This window comes from Melitaea cinxia, chromosome 6 (assembly GCF_905220565.1).
Source record: "Melitaea cinxia chromosome 6, ilMelCinx1.1, whole genome shotgun sequence".
NCBI classification, from domain to species: Eukaryota; Metazoa; Arthropoda; class Insecta; order Lepidoptera; family Nymphalidae; genus Melitaea; species Melitaea cinxia.
The window spans coordinates 6,045,577-6,063,654 of record NC_059399.1 but is presented as its reverse complement, the minus strand read 5'-3'; the positions used below and the strand labels follow the sequence as shown (position 1 = coordinate 6,063,654).

The following is an 18,078-nucleotide window of genomic DNA, read 5'->3' as shown; positions in this document are numbered from 1 at the left end:
TTGGGTGTTATTTGAGTTAATAAAGGTCTCAATAATATTTTTTCTCATATATCTTAAATGTACAGACAGCGACCGGTTACATTTTTATTATATGTATTGATAATCAAAGATATATATATATATATTAGAGTCACGTCGACTTTCTCGACCGTATCTCACAATTCTGTCATCATGGACGAAAATGGACAATTGAAAAATTGCCACATTTATTTGTTTCTTCAAAAAAGGCGTTGAGATTATAATACGACGATGTGTAGTAGTATCAAATTACTATTAATGACCAAAGACGCCTTTAGAATATCCGGCGGTGTTTTAGGAACGCCCACATTTTGCCACGCGCTTTTTAAGCATTCATTCGTCGATTGTACGAGTATAACCAAAATTGTTCTGAGTGTAAATATCAGAATACATTTATGGGTTTTAAAATAAAATTCGTAAATTAGCAAAAACGTCAAAATTTCTGTTGTGTTCATGTCATTAATGACATTTATTTTTGGGACATCCTTTTTTTATTTAAATCAAAATGTTTTTTTTTGTCTGTCTTCATTTAAAGGCGAATATAAAAGAATCCTTGAGGATTAGAAACTGACCTCTCCATGTTTTCAGTATTTTGCCATGACATATAGTACCGAGATATTGGTATCGGCAATATCACTATATAAATTGAAGATTTAAGAAATGTTTTAATCGCCTCTTTTTCTTTTCTGTCCAGTTTACTTTGTACAGTACCTTATCCATATCTTATATATTAATACGCTAGGGTTAAGATATTTGCTTCCCTTTTTAGAAAGAAACCTACCAATTACTCCACATAAATTATATATTATTTTATAGAGAATTGCTTGCTCTACCAGCATCAACAACAAAATAAATTATTGTTGCTTTTATTATTGTTAATTAATTAATTATTAAAATTATATATATATGACGGCTGTAATTTTGAGACAATGTCAACATGATTGACGGTCGGTAAATATTTTGTTCAGTTTCAAATCAACTCACGTATAAATACTTTTTTATAATTTTGTAAAGTGAAAATTGTAATAGTTATTTAGTGCGAATTGTTCGCACGGGTATAGCTAGTACATATATATTTTTTTTAATTTATTGATTCATTTATTTTCTTATATTTAATATTACAGGCATAACCCAATTCATCAAACATACATATATATGTCATCGATGACTAAAAACCGTCGTTATGTCATGACTGCAACAAAGTTTCGCAAAAATGACTCAATGGGTTAATACTAAAATACAAGGGCACTTGTGAAATGCACAATGCATACATTACATAATAAATCAATATACCCAACATATATTAAACGTTAACATTGAAATTAAAAAATAACGAAAAGCACTCAAAAATCTACACAAATAAATAAAATTGGAGTGTCTGTTTGTAAAATTAAAATATCAGTTTTTTACCAAATGTAATGGATGAATAGTGTATACACAGTACATATACAATAATTTTTTCTTTACAATTTTTGCTTCTCTATCTGTCTATTTGTTCCAGCTAATCTCTCAAACGGCTAGTCCGATTTTGACGTGACTTTCACGTAATAAGGAGTAACTTAGGCTACTTTTATTTTAGAAATCTATTTATTTTATAACTGCGAACTGAACAATAACTTTTATGCTAAATTCCGCGTGGACGAAGTCGCGGGCACTGCTATAAGTATGTAAAAGTATACGGGTACTTTTAATCCAGCATTAAAGAGCTGTTTTATTCGTGTTTTGATGTAAACGGTCAAAAAGCTATAATTTTAGAGATTAAAGTAAACATTTTTATGTTCTCGACGTAATAAAATCAGTGTACCTGTTATGGCGAAAACCCATCTAACCGCACAAACACTAATAGGTTGCCTGCTCTCAATCTAAATAAATCCATATTTGGATCATTTACGACAAATAAAAATGCTACGAGTATAAAGCTCTTAATAAGAATTTGACAAAATCCTGTGTAGAATAATAAATCGCAGTCGTAGTTGCGTAAAAATTTACTATTGTAATATAATTTAATATTATAAAATTATTAGATTAAATAATCTATCACACTATATTATTTTATATGTGCTATGTAAATTATGAATGCTATGTAGCGGACGAATTAATGATAGAATCTTCGATATCTCCATGTACTTTTTATCAAACAATAATAAAATTAAAACCAATGTACTCCCAGCAAAATATGAAATAGATTTAATAAATGGTAAAACTTGTTATAAAGAAATAATTCAAAATACCAATTCTCGACATCTTTCAAGAAATATTTTTGTAAAAAATATAAAACATAAAAAGTTTTTATGTGTATGAATACGCCACATCAACCCCATGAGAATGATAATAATTTCGTACATTTAGATATTAGAATTTTACCCGTATAATATAGTAAATAATTTAAGCGAGGATTTTGGAAGAGACAAAGTTACCAATACCCAACACACATCAAAAAATATCCTGCTCAAAATCTGAAGAAGCATGACTGAGAAAGTACATCTACCTTACAAAAGATCACAGCCAAATAATACTGCTCTCAAGGATTGTTGTGTTCCTGTGGTCAGTACGTTAGCCAGAGCTTCTAAGTAGTGTCAAAAGTAGGGTTGGCAACGCGCATGCGACGCTTTGTCGGTGTAGTGCAAGCGTTTACAGGCATACATACGCCATATCAGGTGGATGGTTCGCTTGTTTGCCATTTTAGTCGTATAAAAAATTGTCAGAGAAGAAGTAATAAATAAAAATTTACTCTAAACAATTAACAGAGAAAACAACTTATCAAATCAGATAACAATACTATAACATAAATTTGTTTTTCATCTACTTATAATATAATAGGTATAAACAACACATGACACGTGTACTGTATAATAAAACTTTTATTAAACATTTACACAACAATTTAAAATTACATTAATTTATAGATATTGTACTTCAGATGCTACGAATAGGAAGACTTATATCAAATTAATTAACATAAGCAAATCTTAACATAGGAAAAGTAAATCAAAATACTTTTGGATGTCGCACGGAAGCCTTATAAAAATAAATTCTATGTATCATTATGGATAACATTTAAAACTCAGAAACAAAACCTTTTTCAAACCCATCAAAACATTATTACATAATAACAGCTATCTTTCGCTATAACTTTACCAAAATTTGCGTTGTAAATGTTATCCATTTTGTTACAGCAGCCAAACATATAGTTTATCTTTTATTTCTAGGTATAACTACGTAAAATTAAGAGTTACAATTCTTGCGAGTGTGAGAAGACTAAGAAGTACCGTTGTAGGATAATGTATAACGTATTAGTGATGACCGTAGGACGACAACAAAATTGGTGCTGGTGCATAGTGAGCTACGGGTGCTACCTTCACCTAAAAATAAAAAATACATATTTGAAGAAACGCATAAAAAAGTGTTATATGATATATATAATAGTACATAAGAGATGTTTAAGAAAATTGTAAACTAAAGACAGCTATATAAGTGTATTATAAGTTGTTCTTGAATTGCACTAAAACTACGGGAATAAATGATGTTTAAATATAATTTAATTTTTATACTACATTTAAAAATAATATTATATTAATATTAATAATAATATGAATTTCTTATTTTAAAAATCATTTATATATATAAAGTTTTGAGCAAACGAGTGCGTAAATAAAAACGAAGCCACGTTTTCTCAACAACGGAAATCTATCGATGAAATCAAGGTTATCATTACTCAAGCGTTACGAAATATTTTGTGAACGAAAATGTTGACACCTTATCTCTGTCAGTAAGATATTGTTGACATATTATTTTGGTTTGTTAATTATCTATACCCTGTTCTACTACCTTTAATCCTACATGCGTTGCTACGCATTTTTTTGGTTGTACCAACTCAGAAACCCTTGTGGGCTCTCGTGCACATCACTTTGCTGAAAATCATGACATGATCAAATGCATAGTTTATGATTATTTAAAGGACGTACAGACAAACATTCATTTATATATATATATATATATATATATTCAGTTCTTTATATTAATATGTGAAGCAAAAACTTTCTACCCCTTTTTACGAAAATAGCGCGGACAAATTTTGGAATATGAAATTTCGCACACTTATAGTTCATATTTCGTACTCGATTTTTTAACCATGCACAAAAAATAATTAAATCTTTAAAAAACATTACACACACTACGATGCACTCGTATTTGACACATACGAGTATATACACTTTTGTTTAATGTTCAAAATTATAACTTAAATTAATTATGGTCGAATTTCGACCTCTGGGCGACCACTAGTATTTTGTAAACCCTTGAATTGTGAACTGTGTAATAAATCGATTAAGGGCCTGTTTCACGTTACGAAAAGACTTTAATCACAGAAGGAAGAATAAGCCATTACAACCTGTTTCGATTCAATCAATAAATTAAAAGTTTTAGTTTCAAATTTGCGAATAAAAACATCCCATAGATATGGAAATTCGATAGTAAAAAGGATTAAATGTAATATCTTTTATCTATTGGATACTGACATTCGTCAATAGCATTATCCACGACTGGTGAATCAGGCCATTAATATGAGTGTAAAAGTGAGTCTAATCCGAACTGACTCTTCGAATACCAATTAAATGTAGCTTATAATTTTAAAAAACTATAATTTAACAGTATATTTGCTTGTAAACTGACATAAATCTTTTAGAAGTACTAAACCGGTTTCACCGGTTACCGTTACAGCTATCTCACTCGTTTATGATATACACGTATTATACTTTTTAGAATTGCACTTTACTTATGAAATATTTCTATTCGCTACCTGTAAATCTCATAATTATAGTTTATTAATTAGGGTGAAACTGACCCCGAGAAACAGTCCCTTAGTTTAAATTGTCAAACTGTATTAGAAGCATTTCATAACAGCTCTTGATTACACGTTACAAAACCTGCGACCAAATACGTCTATTTTAATTAATAAATAATTAATAAACGCTTCACATTCAACGGATCCCCCAGTAGGATTTTCTCTTATGTTGGGATCCGGAAACACACACAATACACAAACACAACGCCCAGACTACGACTAACATCTATATGGTCGATACATATGTCTGTCGTGAGCGGGAATCGAACCCGCGACCGCCAGCCCAACAGCCAGTGCTATTACCGCTGCGCTAACGTGTCGTCATTTACATAACGCGTCGTATTTTACGTAGTAATTCGATCAATATCGTCAATGCACCCATACTAGGGAAAAATTGTCTTAAACTTACTATCGACGTGGGGCATAAAAAATGCAAATGTTAAATTTATAATAGAAAATAAATATCTTTAAGAAAGGTTAATAATATGATTTATACTTCGTGCATATTTGTGCTAAATTGAGTCATCAACTTTAAACGCCTACTTATATCCTCGAATGTATTCAAGCCATGTAGAAAATATCAAAAACATTTTTAGCCGACTTTACTATTTCCATAGTCGTTTCCTTATACGTCAAGTACCGTTAAACTTGCGCAAGGGCCAGTTACCGCGACTATTTCTACTTAATTAAATATTAAATATTTATGTACGTTGAAAATATTGAATAAGTTTTTCGAAAAAACAGCAATTTACCAACGCAATATTATAATTTCTTTTTAATTTCTACTCTATGTTTTAAGACCTTACAAAAAAATATTATAATTCGTCTTAATAATTTATCAATAATTTTGTATCTATTTTTTTATTTAATAAGAAGTCGCAAAATGTAACTTAGCCAAAATATAGTTATTATGTAGCTTATTATTATTCGTCAATAAATCTTGTGCACCAAGAAATATTTGTTTCTATAATTTGACTGTAACGACCTTCAAATGACCTTTAGCTGGACAAATACCTCAGCATTCGATACATTTTTCCACTTTGAATTATAGACGTCACACTATAGACTTTACTATTCTGAAGGGAAAAAAAAGTTTTATCATTGATTGCGATATTTCCTTCACAGTCTAGAAAGAAATCAATTTCGTACAAATTAAACATTTGTCATTTAGCGCTTTTAGATCAAAATTTGTACGAACAGTACACGGTTTTAATTTTCTTATAATATACGATTGCCAAGCCATGAATTGAAGTCCTTACTAATAGTTTTTGTAGTTTTCAGTCTATAGAGTTAAATATGTTTTGATTAATTTAATAGGTGAAAACTAACCGGGTGAACAGCGTGGCCAGATCTTTGTACGATAGCATTGAAGCCGTTGTGATCATCCGCGGAGTAGTTTACTGTTCGTGTTGTACCGTCGGGCTCTACCAAGGAGTATGAACCTGTAAATAGAAATTTTTATTACTATTATTAGCAATTAAAAAAATTATTTTCAAAAACATTTAACAGTTTTTCTCTAATTTTTAGTAGAAATAATATCATTATCAGGAAGCTTTTTACGTGTATTATGGGAAATTCTTTTTCAAACTTGACCTTATTAATAATATTAGTAATAATTACATTTTAATTAATAGAAAGGTTCCTATTTAACGGATATAGGGCCAATCCACACTAGATGCGGTAGTTTTAGGACAATTACATTTAAATTGATTAGTCATGTTAGAAATATCTGCACCTTGCGGTCTCACTGGCATAATTTTCAAACCCTAAAAATGTCTTATTGTTGGTTTTGTTGTTGATATGTATTATTCTGAATCCCTAGTTATACCCCTAGTACCTGTCAACTTTCATACAAAATCATTTGAACAATTTGTACATGAAATAGTAACAAACAACCATCCATCCTCACAAACTATTATGTTAATAATATTAATAAAAAACTATAAAAATTGAAACCTTTAACAACATCGCCGTCTCTCACTTCCTGTTGAGATTTGATGTCACCAGTGTGGGTGTCCTTAACTCCATAGTTGAAAGCGTACTTTGGATAAGCCTATGTAGATTTAAACATGAGTCAGTATTGGATTACATTGTTTTTTTATTAAATAAAGATTAGGTTAATCTAAAAATATTTTCACCGCATAATGTAAAAAATGATCATACTGAAATATACAAATTAATATAAAAATAGAACATTGTTTAACATAGCGTATAACTATCAAGTTCAATACGAAAAGATAAATATGTTTTTGGACTAAATATCTACAAAAAATTAATTTAAACAACAACCATTACCATAATCAAGCGTGTAAGTTTGTTTAAAATTCATAACCTATTAAAAAAAAGTAAATTTAAAAAAAACAATTTATTTTTTTCGAGTACACTTTAAAAGTCCTTGTGAATCGTTTTTTTACAAAAAATTTCTTTATATAATTTACTGTAATTTAAAGCTATCGATCGTCTTTTTAAAATATAGATTCTGCTGAGAAAAATTAGCAAAAAAAATAACAGTTAATTTAAACGCTACTACGTTATGTAAGCATGACAAATATGCAAAATGTTTATATAAATATGTTCAGAGATTGCTATTGTTTTTCAGGATGAAATTGAAAACGAAATATATACAAAATGGGGATGTTATAGCCTGAATAAAACATATAGACAATCGTAAACTCACAATAGGCTCGGCGTGCACGATTGGAGCGTGATAAATCGGCGCGTGCGAGTACGACACACCGTACTCTATGGGCACCGCCAACGCAACGCTGATACAGGATAATAGAGCTAATACCTAAAAGATGTGACATTGTTTGATATATTTATTTTATACTTAACTAGCTCAATGGCGCAGTTTATAGTGGCCCTAATTTCTGCTTAGGGGTTGCGGGTTTAATTCCCACCTGAGTCTCAATATAATTATTTTTATATATTATATTTATTTGTTTATTTCTTAATGTATTATTTCTGTATAATTATCAAAAATAAATATTTAACAATCGGCCGTTACCTATAACACTAGCATTAAGTTGCTTACCGTAGGAACAATCGACTGTGTGTATGTTATGTGATTTTATATTATTATTTTTAGTACATTTTTTTTATTCCTTAATTTATACGTTTATTTATATTTCGTCTATATGACATTTTTATATGGCTACTAGCCAACGCAAACGTTTTTTTACCCTATATGTTATTAATCCCCTTAACCCCCCCCCCCCCCTCTTATAACTTAGGGGTATGAAAAATAGATGTTAGCCGATTCTCAGGCCTACCCGATATGCAACCAAAATTCCATAAAAAACGGTCCAGCCGTTTCGAAGGAGTATGGTAACTAACATTAATTACAAACATTAACACGAGAATCTTATAATAATTAAGATTGTTAAGATTTATTATAGATAAGATTTACATTTATTAATTTGTGTTAATTTAAATATTTAAGATAGAAATAGAATGTTCACGATGAAAAAAATAGTTCTTATTGCATAAAAAGTATCCTGTTTCCAATATAAATGAGATCAATATACTACGACTAAATTAATAAAAATGACGCCGTGTTGGCGCAAAGGTTACAGCCATGGATTGTACTTGTTGCGCTATCGGGTGTGGGTTCGATCCCCGCACATGACAAACATTTGTATTGGTGTATGGCCAGGTGTTTGCCGTGGTCTGGGTGTTTGTGCAGTCTTTGTGGGTTTCTCCACCGTGCCTCGGAAAGCATGTTAAGCCGTCGGTCCCGGTTGTTGTCGTGTACACCTGATAGCGATCGTTACTCATAGTAGGGAATATATCCGCCAACCCGCATTGGAGCAGCGTGATGGATTAAGCTCTGATCCTTCTCCTACATGGGAAAAGAGGCCTATGCCCAGTAGTGGGATATTACAGGCTGAAGCGTAAATTATTAAATTTTAATTTCCACCTACTTATTTAACTACGTTAGTCATTAATATATTTATAATAAAACATCTCTATAATGTCTTAGACGACATAAAATAATACTAACATTTTTTCCATGAAATGAATGGAAAAAAAACATAGTCATAAATAATTATCTTAATTATTAACCTATATAAATATTTATGTATATTTAGGTATATATATCTATCACGTTCAGTTTAGGACTCGCCGTCGAATTAGAGAAAATAAGCTTTAGTTCGCAATTTGAAGCATCCAATGTTGAAAATAATAGGCCTCAACGTTTTGAAAATAAAAATGTAAATAAAAAAGGCATGGACACTTAAGATCCCATGGATGTTAAAACTTATATAAATATATATATATATATATATATATTCTTGAAATAATCAAACAGTACCTAAACTATAATATTATAATCTCTATCGATAACAACTATTATAATAACTCGACTTACTCTTTTATAAAAGTATTACTAACTGATGTTTTTAATAACTTACCCACATATTGGAATTTCTATGGCAACACACGACACACTATAGTATGATACTACGTCAAGCTGGACTTACCTATGAATGTCCTACGCTTTTAAGCTAAGGAGCCCCTCCATACCCTTTTACAACTACGCCCATACGATTCCCGCGCTAAATTATTTGTGAAATACAGTACAATTTTTATTACCAAAAATGCACTACTAAATTGCATAGCAAAAAACATCACGCTAGAATTTTATATTTAGCTTAATGTTAGTACATTTTTACTGCATAACAAAAATGATTCGATGTATTTGGTTCGATATTGCATTTTATCTGTTTTAATTGCAACTTTGTAATCGTTATGAGAAATAAAAATAAAACAAGCTCGCACTGATATCAATACTCTTATTTGGAAGGTATTTAAAATATACAGTTTATTTTAGTAGTGTGAGTAAAATTATCAAAACAATATAATTAGTATTGACTACGATGGTAAAATATGTTTACTTTGCTTATTAGTTTACATTTTTTCTCCAGATATCGTAGCATTTAAAAAAACACTGAGTTATTGCCTGTTTCTGAAGCCTTATCATACGTATCCTCAGTTGACAACGACAAATTTGTTATTTTCTCAGAGTCTAAGTGCACTCTTCAACATGTAACTCGATGAAATCTAACACTAGAAGTACTCCCGTAGCACACAGAATTTTAAAACAAATATGTTTTTGAGAGTGGATTCCATCTTATATTAATCTATTAGGTAACGATATGGTTGATACTCTTGCTAAGACTGGAGCATGCGATGGGATAGAAATGATTATTAAGCCTTTTTACGAGTGTTTACATACTGTTAAAAATAAATGTATTGTATTGTGGAAATAATATTTAGATAAAAGGTAGAAAGACAAATGCATCTGGTATCGGACCATGTAACCTCATTTGCCCAACGTGCCTTGGATAGACACAGTGCTATTGAACAGAAAATACGTAGTCACTGCTGTACGGTTACGGTCATCATTCACTCAATACCCATAAATACGTGGATTGATGTGTCACATACATATTCCATTTAATAAATTTGGCAATTTGATGGGTATAACAGAATCTATTTCTTCAAAAAAATTGTATAAAATGGTTGATGAATTTTATCAATTGTGTCATAATGTGTTATCATGTATCTTTATTAACATATATGTATAATAACAGGTCGACATAGTCGTAGTAGAGGCGAAGCTCTTCAATAAAGAAAAAATATTTAATTAATTTCTAAAATATCAAAATCTACTTTGTTGTAATACTAGCAGTATAAAGCTATAAAATAAGCTATACAGCATTCCTCTGTGTTGAAATTGGTCCAACATTAGTGCATTTGAGCGTGGTGCAACCTAAATTTGAAGCCAGATCAAAGTCTTAGGCTAACTCCATACGCTTTAACAGCAATAACAAAATTTATAAATAAACACATATAAATATTGCTAGAGAATAAATATTTAATAGACTACCACAAAATCTCAAGTATGTTTTTTTATATAAATAACTAGCTGACCTGGCGAACTTCGTATCACCTTATTTTTTTCTGAAATATAATAATAACTTAATATATCAAAATAAAATATAGCCTATCTTTTAAGTTGGATCAAACTGCACACGGTGTGCAAATTTGACTAAAATCGGTTAAGTAGTTTAGGAGTCCATTGAGGACAAACATTGTGACACGAGATTTATATATATTAAGATGAAGCAACAGTAGCAATTTCCTCTATTTTTTTAACAAGAGGTAAATGCGTGTATTGTTTATTAGCCTGTAATGTTAATATGATATATAGATGATCATGATATACGATATATATCATAGATGGATGATTTTAAAGTTCGTCTAAAAAAGATACTAGATGAGCCCTGTCAAAAAAAATGCTAAATATATTTCACTTTATTTTTCAGTCATTTAAAATAAATACCAGGTTATTTTGCTTAGAAGATACGCAACTTAGTGCATGTTTAAAGTATCAGTACACTCATAAACATAATTTTTAAAGAAACATAATATCTCAAACTCGTAACAAAGGTAACAAACTATTTCGCATTTGTCGTATATCAAATCAGTTTGAGTAAAGCTTACTTCATTTATTTAGTACTAACTAACAAAATAGTCTCTAGTCTCGCACAACGAGAAAGAAGTTTCACTTCATAAATACAGTCGAATTGAGAACCTCTTTCTTTTGAAGTCGGCTAAAAATATTTTTGTAAATGTCCTTATAAAGTATAATAACGTACACCTGTGCTCGTAGGGACAGGACGTAACATGTTATATAACTAAACTATTAGTTCCTTCGGATATATTTTCTGTTACGTAATCGGGTGTGCAACGTATATTTCAAAACTGTTTGGGTGAAATTTCGTCATAGAAATCTTTAAAACCGTATATATGTTTATAAGTAAAACTACTTGGTCTACTTTTGTAGGCACTTAGTAATAATATAAAGGAATAAAGAAAAGTTTTAATAAAAAAAATTTATTCACAACTTAAAAGAAATTGCGCTCAGAAGATGTATATTTGTGGTTTCGGTCCACATTAACTGTTGCCTTGTGTGTCTGTTTTATTGATGCCTCGCTCCTTTACTTAGCTGTAGCACAATATTCTTTAGCTTGTTAGCATATCAATAAATAATATATTAAATCCTAGAAGATTCGCTTAATTTAACCAGTAGTGCGCTATTGTAGTACTGGTTATATTAATTAATCACTAGTTCTTTCTAACAATTCTCACTTCAGATTTTTAACAATAGTACAATATATATAAAAAAAATGTCATAAAAAAATATGCAGTTTAATTTATTCAAATTCAAATATAGAATATAAACCGTAGAAAACAGATAAAATTATCATTTAAGACAGATCATTTTGGCAACATGCTTTACGCCACATTTATTACTCGTATATTGTTTGTCTATTATAAAAGAATTAAATATTCAACCTATTTTAGAGTATCTATCGAGTTCCGTTGACAAGCTCTACTAACGCCATGCAATACAACTTTCTCTATTTAGGTTTGTTTAGGTTTTAACCTAGTTAACAACACCCTAGAATGATATTTATATAAGAAAAACCTTCATACAACTCGCTTGATAGCAAAAAACGTGTGATACAGATTTACGATTTAGATTAATCGCATATCGTAAGATGTTTTAATTTGGCAATTATTAAAAATAATCTATTAGGTATTCAACTGATCCTCAACGGATATAATATACTCTATATACCATCTAATTATAAGATTGTCAATGATTGTATGCATTTATTTACAAAGTTTTTAATATTAATGCTCCTATCGTTGTCTTTTGGTAGTAGTTGGGAGTTTCGGGCAAGCGTCTTTACATACAGCAGCCTGTGCACAGCCTTCTGTGCTGTATCTGTACATATCCCTCTCAGTTTTCCCGGGTCCTTTAAAGCAAGAAATTATTAAAAGTTTTTCTATAAAGCGATTCAAAATAACCGGCATCGGCAGAGAGTTTGTCTATTCGCGTTCATTTATTCAAACAGAATTTCTTACAACGAGTGGTGAGGCTAAAATAGGTATGTCTTGGTAGAAATCCTATTATATGCTCCTTGGTGGTCTTAGAATATGACAAATATTTTCTAATCAAATACAAAGTAATAGTTATGATATAATTTATTTTATAACCTACATGAGAACCAAGGTTTTTCTAGGGCTTAAAAAGATTAAATAAATGCTCATTAAAAATATTGAGTTCACAACGATCTCTATATTTGTTGGATAGACACAGTAAGCCATTTTTGTAATACATTTATAAAATGTTGAGAAATATTTTATTATACACAATTTTTATCAAGGGTAGTGCTATTTCGATTAACTTCTATATATATATACTAGCTGACCTGGCGAACTTTGTACCGCCTTCCTTATTTTTTTCTTAAATATAATAATTAATATATCAAAATAAAATATAGCCTATCTTTCAAGTTGGATCGAACTGCACATGGTGTGCGAATTTTATTATAATCGGTTAAGTAGTTTAGGAGTCCATTGAGGACAAACATTGTGACACGAGATTTATATATATTAAGATAGATATATATATATATATATATTTTTTTGGTATATGATAAACTCATAAACTTCTGAACCAATTTTAAAAACTCTTTCACCACTAGAATGGTATTCTTATAATATTATGTAACGGTTATCACTGAATTATCCCTATATTCATAAGTTCTTGCATATAATATATTTATACTATATGAAATATTGTTTTTATTGTTATTTATAAATAAAAATAATTAAATTTTCTTTACAGTTAATTTTAGAAGTATTCAATGTATTCAGCATGTAACGGATATGTTCCTTACTATGAGTAATCATCACTATCATTAACGTGCTTAACGTGGTCTTCATTCATTTCATTCAATATGAATGGGCATTTACAAATTCAAAACTAGAACAAAAGCGTCGGCCATACACTCACTATTCACCATCTCACTTTGTCAATATCGGAAATGTGCAAGAGACATACTCAGTACTCGTTTACTTAAAAAAAACAGACTATAGTACTAGTACTACTAGGACAGTCAACCTGTTCTTTTTGCCTACCATTGTGACGTAATCATAATAGTAGATATGGGGTTATGGAATAACAAAAATGTCAACCAACTTGTGAAATATCAAAATGTTTTGTAAGTTATACAGCGATAGTCCTTTATTCAAATATTAATAAAGCTAGTAAGTATTTTCATACATCCGTTCGTACTTTTAATAGTATTTATATACATAGTAGTTGAAACACTCTTTTAATGTCGATATGTTGTATGACACAGAGGTGTCTGGTTGTACTTCAGGTCAAAAGGTTGATAAAATTGCAAAGTTCAAACAAGCTGATGATTTAAACTTGTTTCAAGATATACCGGTTTAGTTGGTAACGTGTATACGATACGAGTAAGTATTCACAAATTAACTGTAGATCAGATATCCGACAAAACAATACATTATATCTATACAAATAAATAAAATTGAACTATAAATGCATATGAACGTATACACGGTACATGTACCAAAATAACATTTTTTAGAATTTTTGTCTGTATGTCTGTCTGTCTGTCTGTTTGCTCCGGCTAATATCTGAAACGGCTGGACCGATTTTGACGGGACTTTCACTGGCAGATAGCCGATGTAATAAGGAGTAACTTAGGCAACTTTTATTTTAGAAATTTACTGGAACGAAGTTCCTTACGGCAGGCTTGACATTTGGCTGGGCGACCGAACTGAAAAAAATGTGATACTAAAACCGTAAGAAAAATATATAACGGAAGTGACGTAATATCAGTCACACGACTGTATAATATGACGTTTGAAAAACTAAAATATTACTTGTAAACTTTTCTTTTTTAAATATTAATGTAATTTTATACTGTTGACAAAAATAAATAGACATTTTTTTTATTTCACTTAATAGTTTGAATTATTGTTATTATTATTATTTTGTTTGATTTATTTTATTTTACGGTATTTGTTCTTTTCTAAAATACTAAATTTCTTAAATACTTTTATGTACTTAATTAAAACCAATCAAAAAAATTAAACAAAAATCAAGAACTAGAAAATATATATAAAATTCAACATTTTTTTTTTTTTCAAATTGTGTTGCTTCTATTCTATCCGAAGGAACTTCGTTCCTACCTGGTATCCCATGACACCATATATTTTTTTTTATTTTATAACTCTGCGAATTGAACATAAACTTTTTTGTAAATTCCATGTGGACAAATTATAATAATATATAATTTGCCTGATCTGTACCAATTTGTAGCATAGACAGGTATGTAATAAAGTATGTACTTTAAAACCAAAAGTCATCAAGATTCACAAGTGCTATCAAAAAAATAATAATAATATGATACTATACCATTAATTAATATCATAAACATGTCATAATATATGCTAATACAATATAGTATCATACGTTTTCATATACAAAAGTAAATTAAATTATTTATTGGAAATGTTGCATATCATAGGCAAACAATTGGATCAACAATGCTAACATCGTTGCCTTGTTGAATCGCAGAAGTTCTTTAAGGAAAAAATCTAAGTCACGGTCCTGTCGTCTGTGGGGAATATAACGCTTCAGCCTACAATATCCCACCACTGAGCATAGGTCTCAATCCCCATGTTGGGGAAGGATCAGAGCTTAATCCACCACGCTGCTCCAATGCGGGAGAATATAAGTATACGTTATATACGTGAAGTTAAAGCTATTGTAAAATCTTTAACGACGCTGCTTTCTACTAATTGAAATATATATTGATATGAAATGGAATATGTTTCAACAAATGTCTTTGTGGTGATAATTTACATCAGGTCATTCATTGTGCTAAACCAATACGCCATGATTTATTGACACTTGTAATGTATTCGTCTAAATATAGATTGATCGCTTAAACCGTATCATACTAAACGATCGCCATACTTCACTCGGCTTATTTTACAAAAAAAGTTGCCAGAAGTGTTAAAGTTATGGAACAGCAGCATTGGGAGCTGCCCTAATGGGTAAGTTCTTCAACCTTACAGAAAATCACAATTAAATAACAACAGCTTTCAAGTTTTGGTAGGTTCCTGTGGTGATTGTGGTTGTCAGAGCTTCTAGGAAGGCTCAAGAGTAGAGTCGACAACACGCTTGGAATGCTCTTGGTATTACATGCTTCCATATGCAACGGTATTCGCTTACCATCAGACGAACCATACACTTGTTTGCCACTTTAGTACGATAAAAAAAATTAGACATTCCTAATAAAAAAGCTTTTGAATATTGTAAGAATATTTAAATTAAGATTAGCACGGTTAAACAAACAAACAAACTCGTTAGCTTTATAATACATATTTGTATAAATTTGGCTCACAAGTGGTGTACATGCGCGATTGTATAAACAAAGGCTCATCGTAACTCGGCCATCTGTTTCGTTTTTCGCATTATGTGGTGAGTGAAATAAACGGCTGCAGGAAATTTTGTAATCATACTTTAATTTATCTTAACATAATTTTACTTAAAAAAAAACCGTATAATATTTTAAAATGATACAATGAACTTAAATCATAATATTCGGTAAAAAGAAAGAAAATTGTAAAGAAATGTACAAATGAAGAGAATGGAAAAGTCAACTCGAATTTCGTATATTTTTTTTTTGTGAAACACTGTTATAAAATTAATTCACTTATGTTATAAGTACTTTTCTAGTAAATTTTTTCAATTAAAAAATGCATTTGAAATATTGGCAAATATTTCTTTCTTAATACACATTCTTCTAAGCATTACTTAATGTTGATATTTATGTATCTTCTCTATATACATAGGTCTAAAACATTTTTATTTGAAAACAAGAAATAACAAAGTCAGCTATAATTATTTAAAGGAATTTTCAATAATATATTAAAGTGCTAGCCTATATAGTATCATAATCTAAAGAATCTAATATGGTATATATGACATTCCACCTCCAAAGAATTTGCAAAACAGGGGCACGCATTAAGGGCACTGGCGTATACACTAAAGGCGTAATTAGAAAAATAATTTTAATCTGTACATATTTTTAAGTACATTTGATTTTTAAAAGAAGTATGTTTTAGTTTTGGCCTGAACAATTTAAGTCCTTTATTGCGCTGACTGAGACAACAAAGCACCACCCTTTTGCCCTAATAAATAATAATAAAAAATCACATTCAACAGCCCCCGTAGGAACTTCTATAAGGAATGGCACTTCTCATAGAAGTTTTAAAATTCATTAAATGATGCTGAGCTACAATAAAAAAAAAACTTATTATCATTAAATAGAATTAATGCTAGGGCCTCGATAGCACATATAATTTCGTCAACATCACAAAGAATAGAAACGAAAATTATAAAATGGAACAATATTTTGTCTAGATTGATGCATAGATACTTTACACTTCCGACAAACCATATAGGTAGCTCAAATAACGGCTATTTCTTGAGCTTAGTGCAATAAATAGCCATAGCATGTATGATCCAGTGCACAATTGGTTAAGTAATTGCGCACCTTCAGTTTTATGAGTTTATAAAGCCGATTTCAAGTCTCCTATGAAGCAACTACTGTGCCTGAACAGTTAAAAGTTGTTTTGTATAATGTACTTTTTGAATTAATTTCGTCAATAAGTCACTGCAATCAACAGATATTGATCTCGGAGAACTTATAGAAATGTTGAATAAATGTTGAACTTTTTTGAATAATATACAGGCTTATCAACCGCTCTGGTGTAGTGGTTCGAGTAGTTGCCTAAAGCACCTACGGTTTTGCAAGTACGATTCCTGCTCGGCATGGATATTTGTATTTGCAAATATATTTCTTTCCGGTTTGGATGTCTGTCTTTGTGGGTCTGCCCACCACTCCCCGTCGAAAAGCACACTAATCCGTTGGTCTCTGTTGTTATCATAAAAACTGATAGTGATTGTTAGTCATAGTAGGAAACCGCAAACCCGCAGTAGAGCAGCGTGGTGGATTTTGGCTATACTTGTAAAAATTGCTAGTGGGGTGAAGACAAAAAAAAACCTTTTTGTAATCGACAATATCTCAATCTAGATTGCCAAATTTTGTCAATCGAAAATTAAATTGCTAAAAACGACCACGAGAGAAGAAAAGAGTTCACCGATAGAAAAATTGCAAAATTAAAATTTCATCCCCTTTATTATACTGAGTATTATATATTTTAATGAATGGTTATGTCATTACATCCATTACTTTTTTTTATGTAGGATTGAACTACAATCAGGGGGTGCCATAGAAAATTCGCTAAGAGCG

At 30.3% G+C, this 18,078-nt stretch overlaps 1 protein-coding gene across 1 annotated transcript; it reads right to left on the bottom strand.

Annotated features, from left to right (window-relative positions):
- Positions 1-2,861: 2,861 nt before the first annotated feature.
- LOC123654505 (cuticle protein 8-like) lies at positions 2,862-9,282 on the bottom strand. The gene is made up of 5 exons (XM_045590405.1): positions 9,277-9,282; positions 7,539-7,652; positions 6,818-6,914; positions 6,191-6,303; positions 2,862-3,374 (listed from the first exon to the last, which is right to left on the bottom strand). The coding sequence occupies exons 1-5, from the start codon at positions 9,280-9,282 to the stop codon at positions 3,312-3,314; spliced, it is 393 nt and encodes a 130-aa protein (XP_045446361.1). The 3' UTR covers positions 2,862-3,311.
- Between the last annotated feature and the right edge of the window lie 8,796 nt (positions 9,283-18,078).